The sequence below is a fragment of the Pleurodeles waltl genome, chromosome 2_2 (assembly GCF_031143425.1).
Source record: "Pleurodeles waltl isolate 20211129_DDA chromosome 2_2, aPleWal1.hap1.20221129, whole genome shotgun sequence".
Classification (NCBI taxonomy): Eukaryota; Metazoa; Chordata; class Amphibia; order Caudata; family Salamandridae; genus Pleurodeles; species Pleurodeles waltl.
In genome coordinates, this window is record NC_090439.1 from 1142263851 (window position 1) to 1142279983 (window position 16133).

Sequence of the window (16133 nt, forward strand, 5' to 3'; positions counted from 1 at the left end):
CTTTCACTGGTCGTGAGCATTTTCAAACCGTCTACCAGGCAGGAGCAAACACTGAGTCTGCTCCCAGCAGGTGGAAGCTTCCGATGCCCCCGCCTGCTAGGAGTAGGCTTTTGATTTTTTTCCCTACCTACAGTGATGATGGCAGAGAAACAGATCAAAATATTTTGTCCGTCCGCAGGGAGCATCATTAGGAGCTGCCTCCTGTGGGAAGGAGCAATGCCCGCTCCCGCTTTCTGTTGGATACTATAATGGGTGATGTAATTTGAGATGTCATAAGTGATGCCATATGTGAGGTCAAAAAGTAGTGCATGGTAGGGGGTGCAAGGTATAGTTAGTTCTACTAATTATAACTGGTGAATTTCTGTTTTTTTTTTTTTGTTCAAAAAAGACTTCCTTAGTGAGATTTACAACAAAGTAGAGGATGCTTGTTTTGAAACGCTGCTCGTGTGGTTTATTGATTCATCTCCAAGCCCCATCCTCCATCAGACACGTTTCCACTGCTTCCGCAGCCTTGTTCACTGATAGTGAAGTGCTATTTTGTGCCCATATTTACTCTGGTGTTAGCTTGTGACATCATCATCAACGTTAACAACAGACTCATAGAGATACTTGAGACTTAAAATGCAACTTTGCTTGTTCAATATCACACTAAATCTTATCGTAAAATCACACTATTAATCACTGCCAATGTCAGTTGTTATATTGAAATTCCATCCAAATGGGCACACTCATGATAATGTGTAAGTTTGCCCAAATCACTTCAGATAACATGCAATACGCAATTAGCTACATTTGTAACATAAAATTATAAATGCACTAAAAACCTTACCACAATTGTTAACATTATTAAAATTTGTCTAAATACAGGTTATGAATTCATGTACATATTTCACATAAAAAGGTCTAAGTGCTACGTGCAATTTTGCCCATGCCATGGTGGGCCATCTTATCCGAGCATCTCCTAATCTGTGCAGTTGTACTCATGTAGGCCAATAGTAATGCAGTTCTTCTCAACTAACTCTTCAGCAATATTTTACTTCATCTCATTCAGATGGGTATATTGCCAATTTACTCCCAAATTTAGATGTAGTAACACAGTATTGCATGCTTCGAAACCCAATATTCTAATTACAGGTATCTACTATGCCATACATACAGGTACATACTATACATGCCAAATATGTCTAATTAGGCTCAAACGTATCTGACTAAAAATCATTAAAAAACCATCAAAGTGAATTCTAAAATCTTATGTTAGTTATAGATTCAGAGTCCTGGGAGAGGCCTTCGTACATTACAGATGTGTTTACATATCCTCTTCCATATTTTAGCCACGGGGGCTTTTTGTATTCAACTCAATAATGTTGATCAACTTCAATCTTTTTAAAGCCTTCTCCTTGTCCCTTCCTCTCATATAGACAGGAATTGCATCTGTTACAAAATATTCAAGCCCCTTGGCATAACTCTGATGCTGCTCTTCAAAATGTCTAGTGACAGAGTATGCCTTGTCCTTATTTTTAGTGGCTCATAAATGTTGTACGATTCTCTTATGGACAGGGAGTACGGTACTGCCTATATAAAATAGGCCACAGGGGCACTGTAGAACATAAATAGCATAGTTTGTTTTGCAGTATTAATTGCATGTAATCTTTTTCTTTGTCTGCATGAGGGGCGATCTGTAGGTTGTAGTGTTTACATCATACCTAAAGGCTTTACATCTGCCACATTTTCTAACGCCTGGGTTTTGGTTCAACCAAGTTTTGTTGGCAGCAGTACTGACCTCAGGGCTACTCGTAACAAGAGTTTCTCTCATAGATCTTGCCTTCCTAAAAGTTACACCTGGTTAGCGGGGCACTGTCATACCTACCACTGGATCGCTTTTAATAAGATGCCATTGTCTTTGTAATATAGATCTCACAGTTCCTTATTGCTTATTAAAAGTAGTAATGAATCTGGACTGTGGATCTATTTTATCTGTCTTGCCCTTCTTACTCCCAAAGAGTAGTTTGTCTTTTGTTTTTGATTGAGCTCTTCTTTGTGCCCCTTCAATACAGCCTTTTCAGTAACCCCTTGCTAAAAATCTCTTGGATAGTTCATGTTATGCCTGGGTTTCATCCTCCTTTTCATTAGAATTACACTTAACTCGTAAGCTGTCTCCATAGGGGATGCTATTAATCATCTTGTGTGGATGGAAGCTTTGTGCGTGTAACAACGTAGTGCCTGAAGTTGGCTTCCTATATACCTTAGTCTCCAATATGTTATTCTTCACATACACAGTGAGATCTAGATAATTTACCTCTGTTGCATGGATAGTACTGGTGAACTGTAAGTTGTTCATTCTCACCAATTAGTTTTTTACAAATCTTTCAGTGCTTTCTCTGGTGCCATTCCATACCACAAAGAGGTCATCTATCTATCTACTCCAATGTACAGTGTGTTCACACCAATCCTGGTGATATTCAACTTGGATCACCAGCTCCTCCCACCAACCCATATGCAAATTTGCATAGCTGGGGGCAAAGCAGGTGCCCATCGCCATCCCCATATTTGGTGGAACCGCTTTATAGAATAGTTAGAAGTTACTCTCTAAACACCATTGAATCATTTTTAATAACATTTGAGTATGTTTTCACAGATTTAGTGGTTACCACTCAAAACGTGCTGCACGGTTTTTATACCATCAACATGCTGTATACTCGTGTATAATGTCACATCTATTTACATTAGGAGGTAGTCTTCCTCCCAAATTAAGTCATAGATCTTCTTGAGAAATGCTAATGTGTCTTGTATGTAGGAAGGTAGTTCACTGACAAAATCATGTAAAACGTGGCCAACATACTTTGAAGTATTATCAGAGGCCCTACCAAGGGCTGAGTTGATTGGACGCCCTAGAGGGTTATCTCTGTCCTTGTGAACTTTCAGTATCAAACATAAAACAGGAGTTCTGGGATGGTCAATTTTCAGAAACTGATACTAGTCATAGGAGATGAGGCCTTGGTTTAGCTCCTGGTTATATTCTGAATGTATTTCTTTCATTCTTTAGCTTGTAGTTTTAACATAACATTGTTCATTGTTGAGCTGTTTATATGTTTGTCACATATTTTTCTTTAGACCACAGGACTAGATTTCCTCCCTTGTCGGAATTTCAAATAATGCAGTTTGGTTGTGATTTCAGTCTCTCCATCAATGCATAATACCAGTATGGGTCGAAGTTCTTGGATTTTTTCTTGCTTAGATCGATATATAATTGTTTCAAATCTTGAATCACCAAGTCAGTGTAGATATCAACTGCATCTCTTGGCATAACCAGTACAAACTGCGACTTCAATTCTGAATTCCGGGGGTGCATCTTCATAAATGTCAATACCTTGGTCAGTGCTGACTGTATCTGTTCTCACTGGCACATCAATGCCCAAAATGTAATTTTCCAGTTCCTGCAATGTTGTTAATAGAGGCATATTGGCTACCTTTAATAGATGCTTGCTGCTTTATATCCCTTGCCTCACCATGTATGGATGTTTTTTTGGTTGCATTATAAAGTATTTCTTTAATTTAATGCCTCTGGTGAATTTGAACCAATCTATTCTCGTTTGGGTGTAGTCCATATTATCAGCTGTGCAATAGCATAATCCAAGTTTAAGGATATCCTCATCTTCTTTGGTTAAAGTTAAATCAGTTAAATTGATTATTGCTTTGTTATCATCGCCTTCCAAGCTTACAGCTTCTTGCCCCATTTCTGCGCTCTTCCTACAGGTGCTTTTCTTTGTCTGATGCAGCACCACCTTCTCTGCCTCTTTGTGACCTTTGCGATATATATATATATATATATATATATGTGTGTGTGTGTGCACGAATGCGTGGTAAAGGCTGCATGGCAAAGGCATGCGTGGTAATTGCATGCGTTGTAAGTTGTAAAGTCATACATTCCTTGACCCAATTACTTAGGACCAATAGTAGGTTGAGCTTCCGGGACATCAGGAGTAAAAAGTCTCAATCCCCACTATTTCCCTAGTATCTCCTGCTTGCCATGTGGTCTTCTGCAAGGGGTTCTGACAGAGTTATTACTTGGGAAGGACTCATATATCCTTCGCACCCAATAATCCATTTTCTTACAGACACTGTTTTTGGGTGTGTTTTTAATCATCTTAAAAATTGTTCCACTCTCCCGGTGGTCCTTTGGAAACTATTCTAATAGCAGTCAATGATAAGTAGCAGCAGGAATGAGAACTAATGTACAGGTATGCACTAAACACTCTTAATAACAACGCGTTCTATGGAGAACTCCTGGGTAAAATACTCAATGAAATGAAGCACTTAGCCTCAGCTACAGCACTTCCCACCATTCTCTTGCTCCAACAATAACGCCAACGATGGTTCAGCCACTGCAATTCTCTTTCTAAATTATCCTGTTCTAGGATCACAAAGCATCAGCATACTTTTTTTTTTATAGGAAACTAGATTTATTGACATGACTTTGTTACATTTCTGCCCAAGCCAACCCTCATGTTGGGTAGCAGCGGTTTCTTGAGCGTTCCTTTGCTGCACTGCTACGTGTGCGGTGGAACAGGGCAGGTGGCAGTACTACTGTACCGCTGTCTGAGTTTAGCCGCAGGCCCCATGTGGCCACCAGCAGTGTAACCCGGTAAGATGGAGTGCTCCAGGAAGAAGTACCGATGGGTCATCTGGCTTAGGGAAGCTATCAGGCCAGGGGCAAAGTGCAAGTCCAGGACTGATGGGAAGGGGTTTAAGTTGATTTTCTTCACTGGGAGGTTGATGTAGCGTCCAAATCCAGAGAGGAGGTTCTGCTGGGGTATTGGTGGGAGGTAGAAATCTGTAAAGGGCACAATAAAAGAAATATAATGGGTTAGTTAAATGTAGTATTGTGAGTGATGTTATACAAAACAGGAAGGTAGAGCATTGTGTCCAACCCACTGTGGTCAGTGAGATACAATCACTAGTGCATGTGTCGCACTCATTCCTCTACTACCTGTACCATCAATATACAAAGGCACTAGGATGCTCTGCTATCGCTTACACCCCATTGTGGACTCTTGCATCTAGACTCTATTGTGGACCACTGCTCCAACCCCCTATTTTGGACTGACTGGGCTGTCGCTTCCAACCCATAATGTGAAGCCCCTAGAACTTTGCTTCTAACCGTAAGAAGGAATTTTTGGACCAGCGCATCCAACCCCTACTTTGGATCCCTAGAGTCTCACTTCTAAGCCCATACAGGGGTCACTGGAGCATCACTTTCAAAACCCTGCTGTGAAAACCCTAGACTCACGCGTCCAACCTCTGCTGAGGTCCATTACTTTCAGCTCCTGTTGTGGGCGACTGCTTCAAGGCACTTCTGTGGATCCACTGGGCCATCTTTTCTAATGCCAGCTGTAAATTCTCCTCCCCCTGCCCACTACTTCAAATCCTTGCTGTGGTTCCTTTCGACCATCACTTCCAAATCCTGCCGTGGACCCCCTCTGTAATAGCTTCCAAGCCTCTTCTGTGGAGACCCTACACCACTGCTTTAAAGCCCCTCCTTTAGATTCCCTGCCCCTTCTGTGGCTCTCCTGAGTGTTCATCAACCCCTTGGGTGGACCTACTATATCATCGCCTCACATCCCTGCTGGGGACCTCCTCCATCATCACTTTCAAGCCCCTGCTCTGGACCCTCCACCGGTCATTGGATGAGTATCATCATTGCACTGGAACCACTGCCGTATGTCACTAAAGCTGTGGAGGTCATGTTGTCCAACCCCAGCTGCAGCACAGGAGTCCTCACTGTAATAATGAGCTAGCCAGCATGTGGCCTATTGTGTTTCTCTGCTTGGGACACCATTTCCACTACTGTGGTACAGGACCCCTTGCTCGTTGCAGTAATAGCTTAGGATTACATCAGTCATTTGGTTTGTTCCTGTGCTGTAGCACATGAACCATGACTGTACTAATGGTCTGTGGTCTTTTGGTTCATCATGTTTGGTACTCTGCGGCAGCACTACTGTTCTAGAACCGGCTAGATCATTGTGTTGATTTCTCTGCTACGGTATAGAAACCCTGGCTATACCCATGTTCTAGGGCTGCTTCACTATTTGTGTTAATTCCTCTGATGCTGCACAAGAACACTTGCCTGGACCACTGGACTCATGTCAAGGCAGACAACACTATAGAGTGGAGATCTGTGTCAGCCCATATCAGACTTTGGGTCTCATATAAAGTTTGTCGGACGGGCTACTCTGTCTCTGGTGTTGCCACAATGTTGTCTAGAAGCATCTAGTTTACATTACAGGAAGAACTCACATGACAGCTCACGAGCATTGTACTCTCATACAGGTCTGCTCTTTGTCTGAGCTGTCCTCACTGCTCTCACCTCACACGCTGGACTTCTCCTGCAGCATACTGCCTCTCGCTTCACCATTAGGTGATAACCATACTTTTCTTGGTGCTACTGCTGTTCCTGCACAGTAGTGTATAGTTTTCAATACAAAAACTTTTTTGTTGTGCCTAGCATCCACCTCTTCATGTGGCAGCTTGAGACTGGTGTGCACCATGGTTCATCCAACTGCCGTATTGAACTGCCTGGCTTTAAGATGGCAGACAGTCCTCCAGCTTTGTATACAAAGCTGCCCAGGTGCAGGGATTGACCAGCATTAGTGCTGCATAGCCCGTATCTGCAGATGGAAACCTCCCTGCATTGAGACACTGCGGAGATTGCAGCTGCCACACGTAGGAGGCTGGCGTGGTTTGTAGTGGGTATAAAAGGTACTTACACCTTATACCAGGTCCAGTTATCCCTTATTGGTGAAACGTAGTCTGGGCCATATTTATACTTTTTGACGCAAAACTGCGCTAACGCAGTTTTGCGTCAAAAAATTTAGCGCCGTCTAAAGCCATTCTGAGGCGCCATGCGGGCGCCGTATTTATAGAATGGCGTTAGCCGGCGTTAGCCGACCGGCGCTGCCTGGTGTGCGTGAAAAAAAACGACGTACACCAGGCAGCGCCGGCGTAGGGGAAAATGGCGTATGGGCGTCTAAAAATGGGGCAAGTCAGGTCGAGGCAAAAAAATCGTCTTAACCCGATTTGCGCCATTTTTTTACGACGCCCATCCCCCATCAACATGACTCCTGTCTTAGCAAAGACAGGAGTCATGCCCCCTTGCCCAATGGCCATGCCCAGGGGACTTATGTCCCCTGGGCATGGTCAGTGGGCATAGTGGCATGTAGGGGGGCACAAATCAGGCCCCCCTATGCCACGAAAAAAAATAAAAAAAAATACTTACCACAACTTACCTTTTCTTCCCTGGGATGGGTCCCTCCATCCTTGGGTGTCCTCCTGGGGTGGGCAAGGGTGGCAGGGGGTGTCCCTGGGGGCAGGGGAGGGCACCTCTGGGCTCCTTCAGAGCCCACAGGTCCCTTAACGCCTGCCCTGACCCAGGCGTTAAAATCCGGCGCAAATGCGGGTTTTTTTGCCCCGCCCACTCCCGGGCGTCATTTTTGCCCTGGAGTATAAATACCACGCACATGCCTCGGAGTCATTTTTTAAGACGGGAACGCCTCCCTTGCATATCATTAACGCAAGGGAGGTGTTCATGCCAAAAAATTACGCTAACTCCATGAACTTTGGCGCTAGACGCGTCTAACGCCAAAGTATAAATATGGAGTTAGTTTTGCGTCGAATTTGCGTCGAAAAAAATGACGCAAATTTGGCGCAAACGGAGTATAAATATGCCCCTCAGTGTCTAGAAGCCAGGCTCTCTAGGGGTAGCTGTAGCTGAGCAGCCAAGGCTGAACTAGGAGACATGCAAAGCTCTTGCAATACCACTGTAGTCACACAGTACTTACACACATGAATGAAAATACACAGCGTTCTCAAACTAAAGGTACATTATTTTTAGTGACACAATGCCAAAAATACCATAGAGACTATACTCCCTTAGGAGGTAAGTAACATACCCAATATATACACTCGTATCCAAAAACAGGTAAGTAAACAGCGAGAAAACAGTGCAAATAGTGAAAATCACAATAGGTTGCAATGGGCCTGGGGGAACACAAACCATACACTAAAATAGTGGAATGCAAAAGTCTGTTTCCCACCTAGGCAAGTGTAGTGTGTAGAGGGGCGCCAGGAGTGTAAGAAAACACCAAAGGTAAGTAATAGAACCCACCCCAGACCCCAGGAAAACAGGAGTAAATCACAGAACGTTTCCTAAAACACACAAGAAGTCGTGATAGAAGATTATGCAAGAACCAGAAGAGGCTGCAAGACACCAATAATGGATTCCTGGACCTGAAGACCTGTGGAAGAAGGGGACCAAGTCTAAAGAAGCACTGAAGATTCCAGGGAAAACAGGAGCCCCTGCTAACCCGGTGAAGGTGCAAAAGAAGAACCACCGGTGAGAAGGCAAAGTCAGTCATGCAGCCAGGAAGACAGATTCAGGTTTCTGGTTGGTGGAGAAGATATCCCACGCCAGATGGATGATTCCAGCCTGGTTTGTGTCACTGGATTCCGCCAACAAGCCTTGGCATACACAAAGCTCGCGGTTGGAGGAAAATGGCATTGCCCAGGACCAGGAGGAACCTGGTGGCCTCTACCCAGGAGGAGGAGACAGAGGGGGCTCTCAGCAGCTCAAGAGATGCCTCAGAAGACCAGGCAGCACGCACCGGAGACTCACAGCACAGGGACAAAAAAGGTGCAAATGGAGGCCCACGCAGTACAACACAAAAGGATTCCACACGGCCGGAGAACCACTCAGGAAGCTGTACGTCGCAGGATGGAGTGCTGGGGGCCTAAGCTGTGCTGTGCATGAAGAACTTCTTGGAAAGGTCGCACACAAGCCTTGGCAACTACAAGTCACGCGGTGCACGGGGGTACTGTCTTGATTGGGGAGGCAAGCTCTTACCTCCACCAAAGTTGGACACCTGGACCTTGGGTCTGTCGGGGTCACGTTAGTCCACCACCAGTGTTGCTGGATCCACGCTTGTGGTCTGGAGAGGGGACCCACGCCACCGGTCATTGCTGCAGAGAGGTGCCTGCTGAAGCAGGGAAGTGACTCTGTCACTTCACATGAGATTCCTTCGGTTCTTCTGGTGCAGGCTGAAGACAGGAAGTCCTCGGAGGATGCACGACCTGGAAACTGTTGCCATTGCTGGCAGGAGCGGAAGATACAATGTTGCAGAAGTCGTCTTTGCTTCTTTGTTGAAGTTTGTAGAGTTCCTGGAGGGTTCAGCTGTGGTTCCATGGGTATGGATGAAGTAAAGGATGCAGAGGATTCCTGCTGGAGTCTTGCAATCTGAATCTGAAGAAACACCCAGGGGAGAGACCTTAAATAGCCCTGAAAGGGGGATTGGTCACCTAACCAGGTAAGCACATATCTGACTTTCCTTTGTTCTCTAATCTCTACTGATGAAGGGCTAAACCCAGAAACACGTGTCTAGAGATATACAGCAATGTCTGCACCAACTTTGTTGAAAAACTACAGATAATTTCCAACTAAGAACTAACTGTGAACTGCATTTACCAGGATGCAAAGGGGCGAACTGTGCTGGGATGTGAGACAGTCAATCAATCAATCAATCAGAGAATTTATAGAGCGCACTATGTACCCGTCAGGGTTTCGAGGCGCTGGGGGGGGGGGGAGGGGGGGAGGGGTGGTGGGGGGTTGCTAGCGTTTGAAGAGCCAAGTCTTGAGGAGTTTCCTGAAGGTGAGGAGGTCCTGGGTCTGGCGTAGAGAGGTGGGGAGCGAGTTCCAGGTCTTGGCGGCGAGGAAGGAAAAAGATCTGCCGCCAGCGGTCTTGCGCTGGATTCGGGGGACGATGGCGAGGGCGAGGTTGGCGGAGCGGAGTTGACGTGTGGGGACGTAAAAATTGAGTCTGGTGTTGAGGTAGGTGGGTCCGGTGTTGTGTAGAGCCTTGTGAGCGTGGGTGAGGAGTTTGAAGGTGATCCTTTTTTCCACGGGGAGCCAGTGGAGGTCCTTCAGGTGGGGGGAGATGTGACATCGGCGGGGTATGTCGAGGGTCAGGCGGGCGGATGCATTCTGGATGCGCTGGAGTCGTTTGATGTCTTTTGTTGGGATGCCTGTGTAGAGTGCGTTGCCGTAGTCAAGTCTGCTATTGACGAGGGCTTGAGTCACTGTCTTTCTGGTTCCTGTTGGAATCCACTTGAAAATTCTGCGGAGCATTCGGAGGGTGTTGAAACAAGAAGAGGAGACGGCGTTGACCTGTTTGGACATGGTGAGAGCGGAGTCCAGGATGAAGCCGAGGTTTTTTGCGTGTTTGGCCGGGGTGGGTGGGGGTCCGAGGGTGGTGGGCCACCAAGAGTCGTTCCAGGCCGAGGGGGTGCGTCCGAGGATGAGGACTTCCGTCTTGTCAGAGTTGAGCTTCAGGCGGCTGTTGTTCATCCACTCGGCGATGGATTTTAGTCCCTTGTGGAGGTTGGTTTTGGCAGTGAGTGGGTCTTTGGTCAGGGAGAGGACGAGCTGGGTGTCGTCGGCGTAGGAGATGATGCTGAGGTGGTGTTGGCGGGCCAGTTTAGCGAGGGGGGCCATGTAGATGTTGAACAACGTTGGGCTGAGGGAGGAGCCTTGGGGGACTCCACAGATGAGGTTGGTGGCTTTGGAGCGGAAGGGGGAGAGTCGGACTCTCTGGGTTCTGTCGGATAGGAAGGATGAGATCCAGTTGAGGGCTTTGTCTTGGATGCCGGCTTCATGGAGGCGGGCCAGTAGGGTGCGGTGGCAGACTGTGTCGAAAGCGGCTGATAGGTCGAGGAGGATGAGGGCTGAGGTTTCGCCGTTGTCCATTTGTTGTCTGATGTCATCTGTGGCGGCGAGGAGAGCAGTCTCGGTGCTGTGGTTTCGTCTGAATCCAGATTGAGAGGGGTCTAGGATGGAGTTGTCTTCAAGGAAGTGGGCGAGCTGTGCGTTGACGATCTTCTCGATGACTTTCGCTGGGAAAGGGAGGAGAGAGATCGGTCGGAAGTTTTTGAGATCGTTGGGGTCAGCCTTGGGTTTCTTGAGGAGGGGTTGGATTTCTGCGTGTTTCCAACTGTCCGGGAAGATGGCGGTGTTGAAGGAGAGGTTGATGATTTTACGGAGTTTGGGGGCGATGGTGGCGTCGGCTTTGTTGAAAACGTGATGTGGGCACGGGTCCGTGGGAGAGCCTGAGTGGATGGTATTCATGGTTGTTAGAGTTTCGGCGTCGTCCGCGTGGGTCCAGGTGGTGAGGCGGCAGTCGTGGGCGGAGTCATCTGGGGTGGGGTCTGGCGGAGGTGCGATGTTGAAGCTGTCGTGGATGGCTGCGATTTTCTGGTGGAAGAAGGTGGAGAGGTCGTCGCAAAGTTTCTGGGAAGGTGGGACGTCGTTGATGTTGGCGTTGGGATTGGAGAGTTCCTTCACGATGCTGAAGAGTTCTTTGCAGTCGCGGGTGTTGTTGTTGAGGCGTTCTGTGAAGTGGGCGCTCTTGGCGATACGGATCCGTTGGTGGTGATCACGGTTGGCGTTTTTGAGGGTGGCAAGGTTGTCGGGTGTGCGCTCGAGGATCCATTTCTTTTTGAGCTTCTGGCAGGTGCTTTTGGAGGCGGTCAGTTCGTCTGTGAACCAGGCTGGTTTCTTCTTTCCTTGAGAGACAGTGAGGGTCATTCTGACCCTGGCGGCCGGTGGCCGCCAGGGCCACCGACCACGGGAGCACCGCCAACAGGCTGGCGGTGCTCCAACGAGCATTCTGACCGCGGCGGTTCAGCCGCGGTCAGAAGCGGAAAGTCAGCGGTCTCCCGCCGACTTTCCGCTGCTCGTGTGAATCCTCCATGGCTGCGGAGCGCGCTCCGCAGCCATGAGGATTCCGACCCCCCCTACCGCCATCCTGTTCATGGCAGGAAAGCCGCCATGAACAGGATGGCGGTAGGGGGGGTTGCGGGGCCCCTGGGGGCCCCTGCCGTGCCCATGCCAATGGCATGGGCACGGCAGGGGCCCCCGTAAGAGGGCCCCGCAAAGTATTTCAGTGTCTGCCTTGCAGACACTGAAATACGCGACGGGTGCCACTGCACCCGTCGCACCTTCCCACTCCGCCGGCTCGATTACGAGCCGGCATCCTCGTGGGAAGGTCGTTTTCCCCTGGGCTGGCGGGCGGTTTTTCAGCAACCGCCCGCCAGCCCAGGGGAAAACTTGTAATACCCGCCGCGGTCTTTTGACCGCGGCGCGGTATTTCGGAGGGGGGAATTCTGGCGGGCGGCCTCCGCCGCCCGCCAACATTGGAATGATCCCCAGTGTGCCTCCAACCCCCTTCCTGTTTAAATGGCTCCCTTGAGCAACTGAGCTGACGAGTTTTGGAGATGCATCTGTGTGCCTGTGAGTGGTACTTGACCTGAGAGGATTTTGGCAGCATTTCCAGCAACCCCACATGAATTTTCTTTATTCTCTACTCTCTACTGATGAAGGGCAAAACTCAGAAACACGTGTCTAGAGATATACAGCAATGTCTGCACCAACTTTGGTGAAAAACTACAGATAATTTCCAAGTAAGAGCTAACTGTGAACTGCATTTACCAGGATGCAAAAGGGTGAACTGGGCTGTGATGTGGAGAAGTGTGCCCCCAACCCCCCCATCCCATATCAGGGGAGGGCTCTCATATCACCTGCTGGCACTGTCCACTCAGATGCTCCCAGAGTGCCCCACCACCGTGGAATCCAAGATGGCAAAACCCAGAGACACTCTGGAGGAGCTCTGGGCACCACCCCTAGGGTGATGATGGACAGGGGAGTGGTTGTAGGAGGCTGGCCTGGCTTGTAGTGGGTACCAAGGGGTACTTACACTCTGTACCATGTCCAGTTATCCCTTATTAGTGTAGAAGAGGTGTTTCTAGATGCTTAGGCTGATAGAAGGTAGCTATAGCAGAGCAGCTTCGGCTGAACTAGGAGACATGCAAAGCTCCTACTATACCACTGGTGTCATATGCACAATATCATAAGAAAACACAATACACAGATATACTAAAAATAAAGGTACTTTATTTTTATGACAATATGCCAAAAGTATCTCAGTGAGTACCCTCAGTATGAGGATGCCAAATATACACAAGATATATGTACACAATACCAAAAATATGCAGTAATAGCAAAAGGAAGTAATGCAAGCAATGTAAAGTTACAGTAGATTGCAATAGGAGCACATAGGTATAGGGGCAACACAAACCATATACTCCAAAAGTGGAATGCGAACCACGAATGGACTCCAAACCTACGTGAGCTTGTAGAGGGTCGCTGGGACTGTAAGAAAACAGTGAGGGTTGGAAAAATAGCCCACCCCAAGACCCTGAAAAGTAGGTGTAAAGTGCACCTATAACCCCCAGAGAGCACAGAAGTCGTGATAGGGGGTTTCTGCAAGGAAGACCAACACCAGCAAAGCAACAACAGTGGATTTCCGGACCTGAGTACCTGTGAAACAAGGGGACCAAGTCCAAGAGTCACGACAATGTCGAGAGTGGGCAGATGCCCAGGAAATGCCAGCTGTGGGTGCAAAGAAGCTGCCACCGGATGGTAGAAGCTGTGGATTCTGCAAGAACGAAGAGGGCTAGAACCTTCCCCTTTGGAGGATGGATGTCCCACGTCGTGGAGAAGCTTGCAGAGGTGTTCCCATGCAGAAAGACCGCAAACAAGCCTTGCTAGGGTCTTTAGATGCTGTTGTGGCCCAGGAGGGACCAGGATGTCGCCACTTGGACGAGGAGACAGAGGGGGCGCCCAGAATGTCAGGGAGCTCTCACAGAAGCAGGCAGCACCTGCAGAAGTACCGGAACAGGCACTTAGAAGAGGAGTGAACCAGAGTCCACCCGAAGACACAAAAGGGAGTCCCACGACGCCGGAGGACAACTCAGAAGGTTGTGCACTGCAGGTTACAGTGTCGGGGACCCAGGCTTGGCTGTGCACGAAGGAAATCCTGGAAGAATGCAAAGGAGCCGGAGCAGCTGCAAATCACGCGGTACCCAGCAATGCAGTCTAGCGTGGGGAGGCAAGGACTTACCTCCACCAAACTTGGACTGAAGAGTCACTGGACTGTGGGAGTCACTTGGACAGAGTTGCTGAGTTCCAGGGACCACGCTCGTCGTGCTGAGAGGGGACCCAGAGGACCGGTAATGCAGTCTTTTGTTGCCTTCGGTTGCAGGGGGAAGATTCCGTCGTCCCACAGGAGATTTCTTCAGAGCTCCTGGTGCAAGAAGGAGGCAGGCTACCCCCAGAGCATGCACCACCAGGAAACAGGCGAGAAAGTGGCAGGATCAGCGATACAAGGTTGCAGTAGTCGTCTTTGCTACTTTGTTGCGGTTTTGCAGGCGTCTTGAGCAGTCAGCAGTCGATCCTTTGGCAGAAGGTGAAGAGAGAAGTGCAGAGGAACTCTGGTGAGCTCTTGCATTCGGTATCTGAAGAATTCCCCAAAGCAGAGACCCTAAATAGCCAGAAAAGGAGGTTTGGCTACCTAGGAAGGAGGATAGGCTAGTAACACAGGTAAGAGCCTATCCGAAGGAGTCTCTGACGTCACCTGCTGGTCCTGGCCACTCAGAGCAGTCCAGTGTGCCAGCACACCTCTGAATCCAAGATGGCAGAGGTCTGGGGCACGCTGGAGGAGCTCTGGGCACCTCCCCTGGGAGGTGCAGGTCAGGGGAGTGGTCACTCCCCTTTCCTTTGTCCAGTTTCGTGCCAGAGCAGGGCTGGGGGATCCCTGAACTGGAGTAGACTGGCTTATGCAGAGATGAACACCATCTGTGCCCATCAAAGCATTTCCAGAGGCTGGGGGAGGCTACTCCTCCCCAGCCCTGACACCTATTTCCAAAGGGAGAGGGTGTAACACCCTCTCTCTGAGGAAGTCCTTTGTTCTGCCTTCCTGGGCCAGGCCTGGCTGGATCCCAGGAGGGCAGAAACCTGTCTGAGGGGTTGGCAGCAGCAGCTGCAGTGAAACCCCGGGAAAGGCAGTTTGGCAGTACACGGGTTCTGTGCTAGAGACCCGGGGGATCATGGAATTGTCCCCCCAATGCCAGAATGGCATTGGGGGGACAATTCCATGATCCTGGACATATTACATGGCCATGTTCGGAGTTACCATTGTGACGCTGTACATAGGTAGAGACCTATGTACAGTGCACGCATGTAATGGTATCCCCGCACTCACAAAGTCCAGGGAATTTGCCCTGAACGATGTGGGGGCACCTTGGCTAGTGCCAGGGTGCCCACACACTAAGTAACTTTGCACCCAACCTTCACCAGGTGAAGGTTAGACATATAGGTGACTTATAAGTTACTTAAGTGCAGTGGTAAATGGCTGTGAAATAACATGGACATTATTTCACTCAGGCTGCACTGGCAGGCCTGTGTAAGAATTGTCAGATCTCCCTATGGGTGGCAAAAGAAATGCTGCAGCCCATAAGGATCTCCTGGGACCCCAATACCCTGGGTACCTCAGTACCATATACTAGGGAATTATAAGGGTGTTCCAGTATGCCAACGTGAATTGGTGAAATTGGTCACTAGCCTGTTTGTGACAATTTAGAAAGTAGAGAGAGCATAACCACTGAGGTTCTGGTTAGCAGAGCCTCAGTGAGACAGTTAGTCATCAGACAGGGAACACATACAGGGCACACTTATGAGCACTGGGGCCCTGGCTGGCAGGGTCCCAGTGACACATACACTAAAACAACATATATCCAGTGAAATATGGGGGTAACATGCCAGGCAAGATGGTACCTTCCTACAGTGGTCACTCCCCCTTCCTTAGTCCAGTTCCGCGCCAGAGCAGGGACTGAGGGTCCCTGAACCGGTGTAGACTGGAAATGCAAGGAGGGTACCGTCAGTGTCCTTCAAAGCATTTCCAGAGGCTCTGGGAGGCTACCCCGCCCAAGCCTGTAACACCTATTTCCAAAGGGAGAGGGTGTAACACCGCTCTTCTAAAGGAAATGCTTTGTTCTGCCTTTCTGGGCTTGAGCTGCTCAAGCAACAGGAGGGCAGAAACCTGTCTGTGAGATGGCAGCAGCTGGGGCTGCCTGGAAAAGCTTAGACGGCTGGTACGGGAGTACTGGGGGTCCACTGTGGAGCCCCCAGAGTGCATGGGATTTTACAATCAATACTAGAATCCGTATTGGGGTACAATTCCCAGTTGTTAGAC

At 48.6% G+C, this 16133-nt stretch overlaps 1 protein-coding gene across 1 annotated transcript in view; it reads right to left on the minus strand.

Moving 5' to 3' along the window:
* Positions 1-3909: 3909 nt before the first annotated feature.
* WDR97 (WD repeat domain 97) overlaps positions 3910-16133 on the minus strand; it is a 327470-nt gene continuing 315246 nt past the window's right edge. The window contains exon 27 of the mRNA XM_069221060.1: positions 3910-4831. Coding sequence (XP_069077161.1) covers positions 4548-4831 — 284 coding nt within the window. The 3' untranslated portion in view covers positions 3910-4547. The remainder of the gene's footprint in view (positions 4832-16133) is intronic.